General features: G+C 37.9%; 1 protein-coding gene across 2 annotated transcripts in view; it reads right to left on the bottom strand.

Annotated features, from left to right (window-relative positions):
* Positions 1 to 6,392: 6,392 nt before the first annotated feature.
* The window catches only part of RNF180 (ring finger protein 180), an 83,994-nt gene continuing 71,693 nt past the window's right edge, over positions 6,393 to 18,693 (bottom strand). Inside the window, exon 7 of one of the 2 annotated variants that reach the window (XM_080573258.1) lies at positions 6,393 to 9,780. In XM_080573258.1, the coding sequence (XP_080429384.1) occupies positions 9,578 to 9,780 (203 nt within the window). In that variant the 3' untranslated portion in view covers positions 6,393 to 9,577. The remainder of the gene's footprint in view (positions 9,781 to 18,693) is intronic. The other variant, XM_080573257.1, reaches the window with a different exon arrangement.

Raw genomic sequence — 18,693 nt, 5'->3', positions numbered from 1 at the left:
GCTTTATCTTTCAGGAAGGAACATACAGGAATCGTTGTCGCATCTGAAGATTTAAAAAACAAAACAAAACAAAAGCAACAATTCCCTTCATTATGTTTGAAATAATGCTACCCTGCTTTTGAAATCTACCCACTGCTAATCTCTAAAAAAGTGAGTCATTTCAATACATTTAAAACAATTTTTTGTATTCAATTCATATCTCAATTGCACTGTCTTTCTAAAATAATGCAGTGTTATGCTTATTATGTTTTTCAAAGAGACAGCTCAACAGTATTTACAAGCATTCTTTTGTACAAAAAAAGAATTGTATGGCTGCTATGATCACATTGCTGATCACTGATGATAATGATAATGGAAAGGTTTCTTGACACTGGATTGCTTTGCTGTATTTGATAAAAAGCCTAGATGTGAAATGAACTAATCTTTCTAGTGAGTGAAAAAAATAATCAATCAATCAAACAAAATGATAAATCGCACTGTAATTTATATTTTGTTGCTCAGTGTAACATACTGTCTACTCCATTTGAAGGTTTAGACATTTTCTCCTCTTTCGACTGAGGGTACTTGGCTAAGCAATATGTGGAGGAATGCTGTTAGTGGAAATCTTCCAGAAATCTCCTCCTTACCATCATCAAAAAATCCTGAAAAACTTTTAATATTAGCAGGATATGCTACAACAGTTTTTTTTTTTCTTTTTTAATCTATAAAAGAAGGTAGTTAATAACTGCATAACACATGTAATTGGCTGTACTTTGACTTAAGTTATGATAATCATAACTAGTTACTGTTCCCCAAATATGGTAATTTGAATTTGATATCATCTTGTGCTTATAAAAGTGCATTTCACTTAAGAAGCTCCAAGTGCTTTGCACGTTGAGCAATATTACTACTAAAATCCTCATAGGAAATTCTGAAGAACTCGTTTTTAGAGATTCAAAATAATAAGAACTCAGGCTGTAAATCACTCTAAAAATCAGGACATTGAAATAATAGGCATTGAATATCAGAATAATAGGTAAGGAAAGTGGAGGGTATAGCAATTTATGCTATTGTTACCATTATACTATATTTCTGTCTTAAACAGAATTAAGTAACTGTACCAGTACAGTTTCGTAATTTAATTGCATCATGATAGCTTTTGTAGTTCAGAATTTAAGTTATTTCTCAGAGGACAAACAAGAATGGGTCTGTGAGTATTAACTCCTAGGTGAGTATAATGCAGATTTATCAGACAATTTTTTAGGTCATGCTATTGTTTTTAATGAAAAAATGAATTGTGTTCATGTGTAATATCTGTGCTCTTTAAGACATTACAAATAATTATTAACTTCTATGTTCATTTAACTCACAAGTCTTTAGAATAATAAAAAGTGGGGTACACCTCTTTAAGATGGAACCAGATAGGGCTATAAATTGCCTGTAACATTAACTTCTTGCAAAAATTTTCTACTTGATAAGATATAAAAGAAAATTAACATATTCTTCCTCCCCTGAAGTCTAATTCAAATTATTTTAGAACTAGTTTAACTTCTGACAGATGAAATGCATACATTAGCTAGCTAGAGCCATCTGCAAGGCAAACACTTTCTTACCTCATATGTTTCTAATTGGAACGTGTTGTCTTTCAGGCACCATCAGATGCCATACTATGACTGGTAATGTATTCTGGAATCATGTACATCCCAAAGGATTTATAATCACCAAGAATTAAGGACAGGCTTTTGTGAGTTTATTATTTTCGCACTTGGATTGCAAGTCTAAACACTATTTCTTGAACAGCAACCTAATTATTCAAGGAGTTAGCATCCCCCAAACAGGGATTATTTTAGGCAGACTAAGATTACACAGGATTCTTTAAAGTATTATTTTTCACTTATTCATTGAGCAGGATCATTAGGTAGATTTTTACGTCAATATCTAATATCCTTTACTTTATACTAATGTAGTGTGGCTACATGCAGATTTCCCTTCTGCTCAGCTTAAATTCCATTCTCCATCTCAGAAACAGTGGAGTAGATTTCACCATTAACATTTTAATATTCATTTTTTTATGACAGAGTAAAAAGAATTTTATATAATTAATTTTTAATACTTGTATCAATATCAAATGACTTACTATGATCTTTTTATTGATGGCATTTACTCTTTCTGCTTTATCATCTTGACTGAGGATAAAAGATTACATGTGCAATATATTCTAAGTGATTGCCTGATTGTATTTTAATGCCTTACCAGAAATGTAGAAAAATTTCATCTGAAGAAAATGTTTGATGGATAATGAAATATGACTATTCTTAAGTTAAAATGGTATCTAGTAAAGAGTCAGAATATAATTACTTCAGTTTTCTCATCCTAAAACCAAGCTGCAGTCTTAAGCCATCACTAATACTGGGCAGCACTGAGTAGCAACTATCACTGCTATACCAACTCCCATTGCACTGGGTAGCAGCTATCATTGCTATACCAACTCCCATCGATTCTGTTGGAATCTATATCAATACTGAAGTTTATAATAAATAGGTGTATTTAAGGTTTATCAGGCTTACAAAGGTGATCTTTAATTTTTATGCTTCAGATTTCTTTTAAAAGAAGGCCTTATGTTGAGAATGCCAAATTAAATCACCCAGAATTGGAAATTTGTATATAACACCTTTACCTGTAAAAAGTTAGATTTTAGACTTTAACAAATAATAACAAAAAGGTCAGTTTAAATTATAAATTTTGAATATCTATTTCCGACAGTAAGATGAATTGTAGTGGAATAATATGACGATTTCTTTTGAGTCTTTCCTTATTACTCGTCTGAACTTTACTCTTAGAAAACTGCAGTAGCTACAGATTTCAGTAATTATGTGAAGAAAGATGATCCCTGAAAGTTTGAACTGGTACGCAAACAGAGATTGATCATATTGACTCAAGATATGAGCGAGGGAAAAAAAAAAAAGAATACCATGAGTTATTACAGCCAGAGAATTAAGGGTACAGAAAACAACAGAAATGGACCTAAACGTGGGCCAAATTCTTCCAGCATCATATATTCTACCCAGAACTGTTTCATTGATCTGTCCATTTTTGAAGGACGTAGTACTGGTCCTCAACCTTATGTAATAACTTCACAGAATTATTCATGTTTGAGATTCTCCACTACTTTCACCATCGTCATGGCCTGTTGTTGGTCTCTAACCAGTATGTCCCTGCTTCTCTTGCACTGGGAAGCCCAGAACTGGTCAGAGTCCTCTAGGTGTGGCCTCACCAGAGCTGAGCTGAGGAGAAGGATCACCTTCCTTGAGTGGCTGGCAACACCTCTCTTAATGCAGCCCTTAATACCATGAGCCTTCTTGCTGCAAGGGTGCACTGCTGGCTTATGTTCAATGTGGTGTTCACTAGGAGGACACCCAGGTCATTTTCTGCAGAGCTGCTTTCCACCTGCTCAGTCCTCAGAATGTACTGGAGCCAGGGGTTGTTTCTTACCAGGCGCAGGACTTTGCACTTCCCTTAGGTAAGCTTCAAGAGGTTCCTGTTAGTCCATTTTTCTAGTCTGTCCGTCATTCCAGACAGCAGAATGACCCTTTGATACATCAGCCTCCCAGTTTTGTGTCATCATCAAAATTGCTGAGGACATGTGCTGGCTCATTATCCTGATCATCACTGGAGAAGCTGAAAAGGATAGGACCCAGTATTGACACCTGGGGTACACTGATAGTTACTCACCTCTAGGTAAACTTTGTGCCAGTGACCACAACACCATTAGCCTGGCTGTTCAGCCAGTTTTCAGTCCACCTCATTGTCTATCAATACTGTCTGTCTTATTACTTTTTGCTAAGGGCGTGTCCAAGGAGAGCTTGTTATAATGATCCAAATCTAGCCCAGACCAATCCACAGCATATCTTGCCTCCTTTCTCTCAGTATATGCTGGGCTATGGGGCTGAACACCAGCAGAATACTCTCGCTGTCCTAGCTTCACCTTTTCCTGCAGTCTGCATCTCCCCATGTACAGAACTGGAATTCCCCATAAGGACCTCTGAAACCTTTGTGGGCAATCTTCTCTTCTTGATCAAAGCCAAACCACAGGATATTTCTATTCAGCCTGCTGTGTCTTCCTTGAAGGATACGAGACATAACCATGTAAGTAGGATCTGCTGTTTAAACCAAGAAATGTCTCCTGCTACATCTGCTACCCCTGCCAGTGCATGGTGATGCTGCTGTCATGAAGGCAGAAGTGAAACAGGAGCATCTCCATGTCGTGGTCATAGAATTTTACTTAGGAAACAAAAGCCTTCTCACTCTGAAGGCGAGAGTGCTGCATTTAGGCTCTTTCTATCTTACGTTCATCCTATCCACTGTGCATTAGTGAAAACAGTCCTGTCATCTAACATAACTGGTACATCCTTGCAGGAATATCTTTCCGTTTCCAAAGCAATGCTAATGTGCGTTCTGTTTTTTTGCACACACTGTAGCACCAGGAAAATGGCAAATGTGTAATTTCAGTCTTCTCTCCTTTCCCCCTCTAACCTTTCCCTTTTACAGGGATTAACGTACTAATTTCACATACTAATTTCTAAGTTATGCAGTAGTTGGAGTTGTCAATGGCAAAAGATGCTGAATACAAATTCACAAAAGCAGTGCTATGCAATGAGACCATTACTTGTCATGATAGCTACAATAGTTACTCTTTCTCCCAGAGATTCATGTTACCAGCTCTACTTTTCTCTAAAAATGACAAAATAAAACTAAACTCTGCTTCTTCATCATCCTTTTTGATCCCAGAATCAATAACAGTGGTGTAGTGGGTTTACGTGGCAAGGTTTTGGTAGCAGGGGACCATAGGGATGGCTTCTGAGAGAAGAATCTAGAAGCTGCCCCATGTTAGGTAAGGGCCCCACTGCTGACCAGAGCAAAGCCAATAAGTGATGTTGTCTGCGCTCTGTGAGCGCATATTTAAGACAGGGAAAACAAACAAACAAACAAATGCTGCTCCTCACAGCAGCTGGGAGAGTGAGAGGAGTGAGAAACAGCCTTGCAGGCACCAACGTCAGTGAAGAAGGAGGGGGAAAGGTGCTCCAGGTGCTGGAGCAGATGTCCCCTGCAGCGTGTGGTGAAGACCATTGTGAAGCAGGCTGTCCCCCTGGAGCCCATGGAGTACCACAGTGGAGCAGGGTCCACGCTGCAGCCTGTGGAGGAGAACATGGTGGAGCAGGTGGACCTGCACTGACGGAGGCTGCGGTCTGTGGAGGACCCCTGCAGGAGAAGATTCCAGGTTGGACCTGTAGCCCGTGCAGAGGAGACCACTCAGGAGCAGGTTACCTGGCCAGAGCTGCTGCCCGTGGGGGATCCAGGTTGGAGCAGTTTCCTCCTGAGGGATGGACCCTGTGGTACGGAGCCATGTGGGAGCAGTTCTTGAAGAGCTGCTGCCTGTGGGAAGCCCACGCCAGGTCAGTTCATCAAGGACTGCATCTTGTGGGAGGGACCCCACAGCACAGGGAATGAGAGTGACCTAGAAGGAGCAGTGGAGAAGAAGCTCTACAGACTGACCATAACCCCCGTTCTCCCATTCCCCTGTGCTGCTTGGGGGGAGGAGGTGGAAGAGGGCGGATGGGGGTAAGGTGCTTTTGGTTTCTTTCCTTTGTTTCTCACTTCTCTAGCTTGTTAGTAACAGGCAATAAATCTTACTGTCTCCCTATGCTGAGTCTGTTTTGCCTGTCATGACAATTGTTGAGTGATCTCCACGTCCTTATCTCAACCCTTGAGCCCTTTGCATCGTATTTTTGTCCCCCTTTCCCTTTGAGGAGGGGGAGTGAGATAGTGGTTGTGGTGGAACTCGGCCACCCACCCAAGTAAAACCACTACACTGTGGTAATACTGTTACTGACATACATAAATATTTCAGGTGTATATGCAGTGTACTGGCAAAGGCTTTCCTTAGATCTCAGCTTTTGTGAGAAGGTACATGGCTGTGAAAGGATCTGTTGTGCTTCACAAGTACTACTTCCTGTGCAGATATCGTGCAGAGATTTTTAAAAAAAGCTGTGGATGACCGGGCCTCTGGCAGAGCTACAAATATACCCACTGCTAGGCAAGAAACACACACTTCTGAGCATGTACACAGTGCCTTTGCCAGTCATAGGCAGATTTATCAGTCTTGTCCTGGATTTATGCTGCCCTCAACAGTTAATCAGTCTGGGCTAAGCACCAGCAATGAATACTCTGCATTACCAGAATGTGTAAAGACCCACACCTTGCCCCAAGATAACTTCTGACAAAACCTGACCATTCTCTGGAAAGTAGTGAAAAAAAAAAGGCTGCTAGCATGAAAAGAGGTAATCATCATAATAAAAGTTCAAAAGACCCCAGCTGCACCCCAAATAGAACAGACAGGACAGCAAACCAGACACTGACTGAAAAAAATATTAAAATTTAATTCCACCAAGCAAAAGCTAGTACATGGCTGCAAAATATTACAAACAACACAAATTTTATTGCAAACATTTTAATACCATTGTAGATAAGAAAGACGAGATTGCAGAGCAGCATCTACTTGACCAGAAAATTGCTTATAGAAGACCTGCTCTTGCTCCCACAGATATCAACAACATTTTACAGGCAGACTTCAATGAAAATCAGGTTTGAACCTCTGAATTATTATTGTATTTTTACAAAGGTATGTAGCTCAAAAGAGCAGTAAAAGACAAAAAATGTACCTCCTTTCTATGCAGTCTAGTTATTTTATTTTATTTTATTTTATTTTATTTTATTTTATTTTATTTTATTTTATTTTATTTTATTTTATTTTATTTTATTTTATTTTATTTTATTTTATTTTATTTTATTTTATTTTATTTTATTTATTTTTTTCTGTCCTATGGAGGATGTCTCAAAGTTGCAACAGTCTTAACTATGTGCATTAACCCTTTAAAAGTAATTATCCCTTGGAATTAATAACAAACAATATGAAGTAAAACAGTATAGCCCAAGAAAGAGTTCACTGATTAGGTCTTAAAGAAAGGTACTGCTACACAGTTAGAAATGTCATACAAAACTGTCACTCCTATTAAATTTAGGAACATGCAACCACTCCTCAGTCATCAACTCTTGCTCGTACAAAAGGGGCCAATATTACCTTGGATTTTTGACTCATCTTATTGCCTTTTTCAGAATAAATCCATGGTAGCATGTATTAAAAATTATATAAGTAACTCCTTTTTATATTGTTAATTAGTATCAATATTATGTTTCTTATGTCTCAATATATTTCAAAATATTTACTTAAGGATATTTCTTTAGCAGATATCCAGGTTAAATTATTTTAATTTAAAATATTACTGCAATTTCAGATTACGTCAGTTAAGTTAATGTTTCATTACACATCTCTTTATTCTAATATATTCTGAGATCAAAAGGTAGAATTTTGGCTTAGCAGGTAAATCAGTCCCTCTCTTTGCTGAGATAGGCGCATGAAGTTCGTAAGATTAGAGACAAACCAAAAATGTAGGTAGAATCCCTGTCCTGGGATAGATGAGAATACTTTTAAAAATTACTGATAACATTTCAGCATACAGACCTACACATTTGCATATAGCAAAACAGGAGCCTACGACCAAGGAAAACCTAGCTTTTTAAAGGCTTGTTTATATCAATACAAAGGGGGAAATTTACTGAGTGCTTTACTACAACCTTAAAGCTTTTAAAATGGTATGCCTAATGCCACCAGTAATAAAGCCAATCATTTTTAGGTAGAGATCAAACCTTAGGTTAAGATCAAACTAAGGGTACTGCAATTGTAGAAAATGTATTTCTGTGATGACCTTGTCTACATGGTGATGGTTAATTTCAACTATTGCATCTCCTTAAGCTTGCATATAGTGTAGTTAGACTTGTAATTTTTAATTCTACACATATATTCTCAAAGATATGAAGAAATTATTTTATGCAGCCTGTAAGAAAACTAAATAGTAGTAGCTGTTAAAGTTTCTGGTCCTGATCACTGTATAAACTATAAGAGACCGAGCACGACGGCCCTGCTCCAGCAAAGATGCATAAGCACATGCTTAATGTTAAGCACACTGTTAAAACTGATTTCATTCCATTCCATCACATTTGGCAGATGGCACCTTCCATAACACATTTTTCCTTGTTCTCTGCTAGAACAGGGGAGTACACCACCTACTTAAAAAAAACACAGGTCTCCCACACAACTCCTGATACCAGAGCAACAATATACATGCTTTTTAAGATCAAACTACAGTGTGCTTTGTAGATCATGCCCTTAGAAATAAGAACTTCCTTGTACCTTCCTGAAAAGTAAGCCCTTTAACTACCTCGTAGCATTCTTGGGCACTTGATTCCCACAATAGTTTATAATATCCTCCCTGTAATTTAATAGATGCTCTTTCACTTCCATTTGAAAATATTGTGTAAAGCAGCAAGTACAGAATGACTGCTGAACTCGCTGTAGCTTGGTACTGAAAAACAGCAATCTCTACATGGAATAGCTATAAAGTGCTTTATAATTCTTTTACATGAAAGGTGCAAATAAATACTGTGTCCTCTTACATGGTCTCCTTGGAGACACATAGTACTGATGAGCCCACACTTAAAGAGTATCCTGAAATTGTTACAGTCATTTAATAATGATTCAGTCACAGCTAGATTGAATTACAACTGGAGAATGCTCCATTTCCATTATTTCACCATTATTTACAGGGCATCACAGTTAGCAGACCTGCTGCTTGCCCTCATTAATTGTCTTGCTTGATCCATATGCACTCATCTGAATGGATACAAAAGGTACAGTGCTACTCTGGGAATCTGCGCAAAAAAGGTCCCTTTAATGTGCAGTAGTAGGGTTTGTTAGTCAATTTCTTCCGATTGCCATTTGCTGAAAAGATGAATTGTCAGCATGTGGTGCAGTATCATTTCTCTTTTTGGTTAATAGGCTCAAAATTTCAGGCACTGAATACATCACATCCCCACAGCAGAAAGCTGACAGTTCCATCAATTGTCAAAACTTTCTAGAATTTGGATTATGCCAGTGAAATTGCTCCAGTAAATATCTATATAATACATGGTGCAGCACTGCAGTGCTTATCCCCAACAGATCTGACTATAAAAGGCATTTTTTTTTTATATATATACAATGAATTGAAGCACCAATGAGTGAGAAGACTTACTTATGGTTACAAAGTGTGTCAATATAGAGTCAACCCCAAAAATGACTCTATGGATCATATTCTGTTATAGTACACAGAACTCTTCTAAGAACAAAAAGTACTGAATAATTCTACGGAGTAATTATTTTATACATTAGCAGTAAAATGCTGTTCCCACCAAAATCAAGGCAAAGCTCCCACTGAATGAAGAATGATCTGGATTTCACATTATTTCTAGAACCAAACTTGACTACTTTGTCACACGCAGCAGAAGTATCAAATAGCCTCACAGCATGCTTGATGCAGTCTATTACAGTTCTGAATGATAAAAATGCAACATCAAACAAACATTTTGCCTTCTTCAGTTTTTTTTTTCTATTCATATTATTGTGTTCACAATTGTTGTTTTCCTTAAGTGTGATTTTTACAGACTAGAAAGGGAAAAAGAAATAACAAAGAAAACAGAACACAATAAATCCTATTACCCAGTTGACTGAATAAATGTAGATTATCACCATGTCCATATCAAACCGCCATCCACGGCTATCATCTTCAAAGTCCATGTAGTCCATCCTGTGAGCAGCATGTGGGAAATGCCTCCTTGTTACAGTATCTGAGCGTCTTCGAAAACCTGCTGAAAAATACATCATGAGATAAACATCATCATAAAAGCAACTAGATTCAGTAGGACAAAAATACTCCTGACTGGGAGTATTTGCAACTCCTTCTCCCAATTATTTACAAATCAAATGGAAGCAGGAAATCTCACACCTCACTGCTACGTTTTCTCACTTTGCTGGACAAGATGCTCCCCGTGGACTTGATTTTGAAAGATTTAAAAGCTAACTCTTGTCTTCCATGTCTGACAAATAATATGTTTGTCTGGATTTGGTGCTCCCTACTATTGTAAGGTAGCTCTATAGGCTTATCTCATCCAGATCTATGAACGCCTCTCTTTTGGTGCCTTCTTTCACTGGATATGATTCAGTGATCTAGAAGTGAAAGGCTCCAAACACTGTAATTCAACTTGAGTAATTTATCTCTGGATTCCTTAAGTCTACTTCTGAGAATTCTTCAGGAACCTAGCTACATCCACATATGTACCCACACAGTTCAACAATGCAAATATATTTGAATTCCAATTTCTAGTATTCGAATTAATTTTCAAAACACTCTTCAAAGAAATCCTGCTTGCTTTAATACTATGTCTCTCTATGATGTGTACAAGAAACTGAGTTTTTACATTTCTGTTTGTGCCCCTAGTAAATGTATAGACGCAGATACAAACACAGCTTTTCAAGTACAATTAAAATCCCCGTGTGAAAACACAAAACTCAATATACTTAATAAATCTAGACACACACACTTCTAATTTTAAACTTTTCTGTTGTGAGACCAACCTATGCTAAGGAATCCACAAAAGATCAGCATCCAGCATGCCACTAGGAAACCAAATTCCTAATAATAAAATTTTAAGTAAGTAAGTCATTTGATTTCATGTTTTTGAGTTAGATTAAACTGCTAAGTCATGTATAACTTTCTTTGTAACCTACACTATTTTTGTAAGCAATTATGATAACTGTACTGGCAGAACTAAAGCAGAGAGGACATCCACAATGAAAAAACACAGGGACTGGTATACCACACCAGACCAGTGGTATACTCCATCCAGCTTCTCTTTGTAACAAATAACAAGTGACACAGAAAGGTGTAAAGAAACCTCTGTTCAACACTTACACAACAATCTGATCTAATCTGAAAAAATCTATTTTGAAGTTGATTTTTATCCCCAAAACAAAAGGCTTGCTGTGTGCTCAAACAGGATTTCTGTGTAGTTACTCTTGGTTTTTAAAAAGGTTTTAAAAAGGTTACTTGTACCACACTTTCAAATATGCAAAGCTGCAATCATAGTTTGAATTCAGTAAAGCTCTTAATGTCAAAGCTCTGAAGAATCAAGGGCTGGATGAGCAGAAAATGCTAGTTGAGCAGAAAATGTATTTCATCATTTAAAGCTTTTTTCCTAATATCTTTGAACTTTTTTGAACTTTACTAAAAATATATTAAAAAGAAAAAAAAAAAAAAAAAAAAAAAGGCAAGACATGGTGGCCCATCCATTTTGCAAGTTTCATTACTTCGTCTACAATGTCAATCACTGCAACTTTTCTCCAAAGGACTTTTCCATGTTTGATCATCTTTGTTGCATGTCTCCATGAAAACTCTCAATTTCTCTCTGTCACTTTGGAGATGTGTGATGAAATCTAAGCAGCTGAGTTAGAGACCTCCCAGTATTTCACAGCCTCCGTGATACTCCAAGAACATCTTCATTGCAGGGCCCTGTCAAATGGTCATTTCTTTCCATTCCTCCTGACTTCCCTATGTAGTAAGAGAAATACTATTTAAATGTATTACGTGCATACCCCAAGATAAGCTGCTCATGAGTTTAAAGAAGCCTTTAACAATCTGTGTGAGACATCAGCCTGTGGCACAGAAAAGAGTCTGGGATATGAGTTGTGAAGGCTGAAGAACTGGCCCGCCTGTGAAAGACAAGGAGGCAAGGCAGCTCCTGCTTGACTTGTTCTGTTTTCAGGTTGCTCTCAATCATTATGACAGGTCTTTGTTGAGCTGCCCAAACTCTTCTCCTCTAAACAGATGTTGGTTAGTGAACAATAGGGTATCTGGCAATAGAGCTGGCCCTGCCCAATCAAAACTCTTAGTGATCACCTTGTAGAAGGGAATAAATTCCCTGTCGTGCACATCAAGAACATGCTGGGGAAGACCACTTGGGTTATTCCTGCCTTGGACAAAGGTAACACCATCTGTGGGATTGCTTTTGCTCAAGGACCTTGGCGCACTTGGTGGGTAATGTGGAAGGATGGGGAACTCCAATGTATAATACCTCATGGGGATTTGACATTGGGTGAGAATAGCCAATGATTTGAATTCTGTGATTCTGTGATTCTGTAATATTAATTGCTACATAATGCTCTATGTCATCACTGCTATGGTTAGTATCATCACATCAATGGTATTACTGTAAGAGTCACCCAGATTAGTGAAAAATGAATGTTGATGGAACCAAGCAAAGTGCAGTGGCGCTAGGACTGCTTAAGTGCAGCGGCAATGAAACCAGAGCTGGCCTCAGCATGCAACAATCCATCACCAAACACCACCCCTCCTGCCCTGAAGGACTGTTATGACAGACAGATCCCAAAGTCATGGACTAAGTGTACTCAGGAGACATTTTAGAGGGATAGCCCATATTCCCAGACTAAGGGAATGATATCTGTGAGTATATATCAAAGGACAGGAGGGTGGTGGTGATTAATTGGGACGTATTACAAAACATGAGACCTGGGCATGAGGGCATTACATAGATGGTATGGAATAAGGGGTGGGTATTGTCCTGGGTTCAGATGGAATTGAGTTAATTTTCTTCCTAGTGGCTGGTATGGTGCTGTTTTGGATTTAGGATGAGAATAATGCTGATACACCAATGCTCCAGTGGTTGCGAAGCAGTGCTGAAAAGTTAAGGACTTTTCTGTTTCTCATACTACCTTGCCAGGGAGGAGGCTGGGGGTGCACAAGGAGCTGGCCAAAAGGATGTCCTATACCATATGGCATCATGATGAAGAATAAAACTGGGGCTGTTGGCTGGGGGGAGTAAGTGGATGGCTGTGTGGTACTTAGTTGTCTACCAGGTTAAACCAGAACAATGTTATAAAATTCCTTGTTTTTTAACGTTATGATGTAGATTATGTTAATTTCAAATTATGTTAATTTGAAATAATATCTTTGATTAATTAAAAATAATATTAGTAATTCAGTAATTGAATTCTGAAACATGTGAGTCTTCTTTAATTATCTATCAAGATGTAATTCACTTGAAAAATACTCATTAAAAAAACTGTCTTGATTTCAGTTTTCCTTAACTTCTTTTCTAACACTCGTTGAACATTATTGTAAAATACAAATGTGGATTTGTGTTGTTCTATTTTTTTTAAATTTAATTTGCAAATGACTTTAGATTTTAACACTAGTGCTGTATCATTCACTTTCCCTTTTACACATCAATTTTAGTGTATACTATCCTCTCTGGAGGGTCTTAGTCAAGACTGCTACCCGTGATTTCTTTTTATTTATTTTTATACTTACTGTAAAGATAACACAAAATGCTGGAGGCTGTTTTTGGATCAACAGTTTGGGAACATCTCCTAATCAGGGGAATTATGTAAACATGTAGCTGCATTAGTTTTGACGAGATATTCCTCACCTTCTAGAGGATTTAAACAAACATTATCCTTGATTTGTATGTCTGTGCAATTCACCTTAAGCAAATATGCACTGCGTTTATCATGGATTAGACTTTGTAATGTAATTATTCTACATTCAAGAACAGCAGTTTCAGTATAGGAAACTAACTATTCTCTAATTGCTATTGCTATAGAAAGCCACAGAAAAACTGCTGGTGCTCTATTAAAGATATGTATACAGTCAGTAGCTGCTTAGTGTACAAGATGTGTAATCTCTGTGGTTTCCATAAGTGTGAGTAAAGCTATTGAACGTTGACAGCTGGTTATATGGATAGATTTTAAATCTATTTACCATCTGTTAATTGATTAAACTTCAGGTGAAAATGTAAATAGTACAACTCTTCTGAAAACTGAATTCTTGAACTTAACAGAGGCTAACAAAGGACAAGAACTTTCTTTATCCTGAATTATATTACAAAAAAAGCTACAGTACTGAAGCAGGTCAAATTTAGAAACCCTATATGATCATGCACAAAGTTTACTGCAGACATGATGATCCATACTGTGACTACTGTCTTCAGTAAGTTGTGACATGAAAATTACCTTCAGATGTCTCTCTCTCCAGCTAGAGTTGAAATATGCTGCCTCTGCATCTCATTCTAGCCATCTGCAGATAAAAACTGAGAGCTGTAAAGTTCCTTATAAACTGTAAAGCAACATGTAGTATGGGGTTGAATAAGGAAGCAGAAGAGCTGATAGAGATCCAAAACACTCCTAACATATTTTCTTCTTTTTTAAAAAGCAAACTCTACCTTATTTGGCAATTACATTCCCTAAATCATTTCTACATAGGCATATATTTATTAAAACATATACCTTCCTTAATTTTTTGTGCATGCCTGTGTTGCTATATCCTGAACAAGAATGTCCAGTCAAATTACATGCATATGCATGCACAGTGTCCAGAGTTTGACAGACTGCTAGTGGAAACCTGTTGCTGGATAACAAAAACAACGTTGTGTGCACATCACACTTTTATAATGAAAGCGTGCATATCAAAAAGGATTTTCACCAGAGCATGAACAGGCACATCTGTTGCATGTGTCACTGACGAAGTTTTTACAGCCTCTTGTTGAGATACTAGCTCAAAATAAGACTGCAAACAGTTTAAAATATCCTCTTGGTTTTATAAGTTGGCAGAACTCAATTTGCTATGACTGAAGAAGGTAAGATGTGAGAAGGAAAAATTTACTTTGAAAGTGTGCATTTATAACCTGCAAGTTACATTAACCTTTTATCTTGTAAGTGCTCATGTAAGATTAAATTACCTGAGAACAAATGTATCAAATACCAAAGTCATTTTAACCCAGTCTCCTACTTCTAATATGACCAGCAGCAAACAGACAGATCTGATAGGCTAAGAAAAAAGGCAAGAATGGATTGACACCTTCCCCTGTGCATCCTTGCAGAAACCAGCAGCTTAGGGCTCCAGTACTTCAGAAGTTGTGCTCAGAACAATGCATTAAAATATTATTGACAGGACTTTCTTTCCTGAAATGCCTGAAAGCATATGAGTACTTTTCAATCAGATCTCACATTGACCCCACTTACTGCACTTTTTGTCCCTTAGCAGAGTAATCTCAGAGCAAATAAATTGATTTCACTTTGGGTGAAACTAAACCAGAAGATGAGCTCCAGGAGCTCTGATATGCACTGGTAATGTGCTCCAACCACTAATGGGCATTCATTCCATGGGATCAGAAGTAAGCAATTCCTCTCTTCCCTAAAATGCAAATGTAGACGTATGGTCCTCAGTGACAACTGTTTTGCCCTATCTATTATGGCTGATTTAATTGCAAATGTAAGAACACTTCTGAGACAGTGAACAATCTCTCCTAAAACATCTTTATGCCATTCATAATTTTAGAGACCTCTTGAACATTTTCTGTAATATCTTTTCCAAATGAAAAAGTTTAAGACTTCCTCTGCGTGGAAAAAGCTTTCAAAATTCAGTGCATTCTTTCTGTATTATGCCTCACTCTGCATTATCCTTCAGGATAATGGAATTCAAAATTATATCCAAAATTAGAGATGTGGGATCACCACAAATCTAGGTAACAACACCCTGTTTTCCATTTGGTTATGAATGTAATAATTCCTATTTGCTTTCTGACTATGGCTATGCATTGAATATTTTCAGAAAACTAACCACAACATTAACCAGATCTCTCAAAAGGCAATACTTTATTTACAGCTCAAGAGACTGCATAGCCTCTGCGGGCAGCTGCTCCACCACTCAAATGTCCTCGTAGTGAAAACATTTGTCTTAATTGCAGTCTGAACCTCTCATGTCCTCATCCGTCAGGCAGCACTCTGAAGAAGTGGCTCTCTCCTCATGGTGGCCTTCTTAAAGGTATGGCAGTGTTGCCTTGACATACCCCTGAAAGCCCTCCCTTTTCCAAACTAAACAACCCCAGTTCCTGCAGCCTCTCCTTGCAGACCAGGTTGCTCCAGCCCCCTGAACAACTTGGTGTCCCTCTGCTAAGCCTGCTCTAATTTATCAACTTCCTTCCAAAGAAGGTTTTTTGCCCAACTGGGGGCACCAAAATTGCAGTATTGTAGGTGTGGCCTGCTGAATAGCGGGGGATAACAACTTCCCTCATCTATTGGCTATGCTCCTGTTTATACAGCTCAGATTACTGTTGGGCTTCTTTGCTGCCAGGGCACACTGCCAGCTGGTGCTCAGCTTGCTCTCCGACACGACGACCGGGCCCTTTCCAGAGTGCAGCTCCTCAGTGAGTACCCAGCCTGTCTCACTGCCAGGGCCTTCTCCCTCGCAGGTGAAGGACAGTGCATTTGTTGTTGAATTTCGCAAGGTTCCTTTCAGCCCATTCCTTCAGCCCATCTAAGTCTCTCTGAATGGCAGCCCTGCCTTTGAATCTGTCAAATGGTCCGTCAATTTACTGTCATCTGCAGACCTGAAGACAGGGCATTCTGCTGCCTCTTCGAAGTCACTGATAGAGAGAACTTTTAGACGTCAAGTTCCTATTTACTTCATCGGTGAACTACACAATTTTGTATCACAAGTAAACTTTATCAATTCACTCTGTATTCATTTTCAAAGTCACCGATGAATGTCCTGAACAAACTGCTGTGGGATTCCAACCATCCAGTGCAGTTTGATATATTCTTCTATAGCATATTTTTCATCTTCTGTCTTGGTTTGTTTTCCTTTCTGTGTGCTCTGCCTGAAAGAGGACTTTATTTCATGAAGCATCTGCTTCTGCTTCACCGTTTCCCACATGAAATTTCTCAGTGTTAGCCCTGTACTTTTTTTTTTTTAAGGATACAGTATTTTTATCTGCTTTCACAGATGAGGTATCATCCCAAACTTCTTACATTCATACCAGCCTTCTCCCATATGCATATGATGTGGTTTCATATTCTGGTTATAGCTAGTATAATAGCTAAATTGTAAGACTTACTACTTAAAATTAGCAATGAGTTCTGTATTTCCAATAAAGAAAAGAGCATGTATTGCTAGAGAGGTTTATGAGAAGATGGCAGTCATCCTGTGTAAATGCCCGCAAGTGTGTCCCACTGACTCCCAATCTCATCTCTCAGGCTCTAAGTCAGTCAAACTCAACACAACATTTAGTTCCTTCTCCAAACCAAGGTCACTCACCACAATCATCATACTTCTCAGATCCAGAGTTTTAGCTTTTCCTGCATGAAAAGCTTGAACTTCCATACCTTCCTGCCTGCGATATTTCAGCTCTGCACACCTGTTGTCTCAGAGGTCAAAATATCATTCTTTTCTACAGAAAGCCCTTGAATTCCAAACTCCTTGTGCCCCAGGATGCACACTGGAACTTTTGATTTCCTACACTAAAATTTCTACCATCCTGCTTCAAGGCCTTTTTCACTGCTAAGTCAAATCATCTTCCCCAAACTCATCCCCATCTTACTCCTACCTTCCTCTCACTTTTCCTTTGCTCTCTTTTAATACTTCACTGCTCTTGCCCTTCTAATTTCACCTGTGGGCTCTCACTGGCTGCCGCACCTTATGCCTATGTGTGACTGAAATTTTATAATGGCCTAAACATCCTGAATTAATCCTGTTCCATCCTGAAAAACCAGGTCCTGCTTTCTGCTAGCATCTGGGCTTTAAAAAACCTGGAAATAAGCTGTACTTAAGCTGGACATAATCCTTATCTGAAACCATTTTTATATTCACTATGATGTCTGTCTTACTCGCCGTAGGGCTTTTATAGAGCTTTTGGTTTAAATGCTGAAATCTGTGACAGTCCTAGACAGATAAATTGTGTGTAAGCAGTTATTTGCACATCCATAAAAGCTGATTTATTGAACCCACTTTGCATGTGATGCACAGTTCTTCCGTACACAAACAAATCAGCAGCATACAGGCAATTTAGCAGGCAGTATACAGTAACTACTTTTCAAGATGTCCAAAATCTTGTCTGCCAAGGGTATGGAAAAGAACCAATTACTGTGAAAGTCTGAAAAAGCTGTGGCCTTTCACAAGGGACATAAGATTTCATTGTATAGTGAACACTCCTTTTTATAAGTCTGAGTAGTTAGGAACCACTGTTATCTCTCCACTGTTGTAACTAGATTTTTTTTTTTTCTTGTGACTTTCATAAGTCATTTAGTATAAGAAAAAGAACACCATGTACAGACAAAATTGTGCAGAAATCCCAAAATGATCTGTTGGAGCAAGAAGTTTATATAAACTGTTGTCCTACAGAATCAATCTCCAGTCAAATAGTCTTCTTGCTGATCAGTTACCAGTGTAACTACTGACACTGCTATCTAAGAATCCTTTGTACTCTCTTAAAACTTTATAAATCCTACATGGATCTGAAAAAAGAATATACACAAATGAACCAGACATTACTTAGCACTTAGAAGAAAAAATAAACAAAATAATTTATAGAAGTTCTTGTAGCATTACATTTCTTATGAGTATTTCATGCTGCTACACCTCTCAAATTTTTTTTTCAAAATTCAAAATATGATAATTTATTCTTTTTTTTTTTAAGCTATTCTCTGACTTTTTATACAGATATATGTAATCTAGATAAATTAGGCTCTAGATAAACCTAGGCTCTAAGCTTTTATACTGCATATTAATTCTCAGAAGCCCTGCTTGAATTCAGCATTTCTTTGGACCATTTATTGTTAATCACTGAGGGTAACACCTCTCAGGCCTTTTGGACAGAAAGGAAGAAATATCTCATTTGGAGAATTTTTCTGGTTTGAAATAGTGTAAGTTT

The sequence above is a fragment of the Anser brachyrhynchus genome (genome assembly GCF_964034855.1).
Source record: "Anser brachyrhynchus genome assembly, chromosome: Z".
Taxonomy (NCBI): domain Eukaryota; kingdom Metazoa; phylum Chordata; class Aves; order Anseriformes; family Anatidae; genus Anser; species Anser brachyrhynchus.
This window is presented reverse-complemented; position numbering and strand designations above follow the sequence as displayed.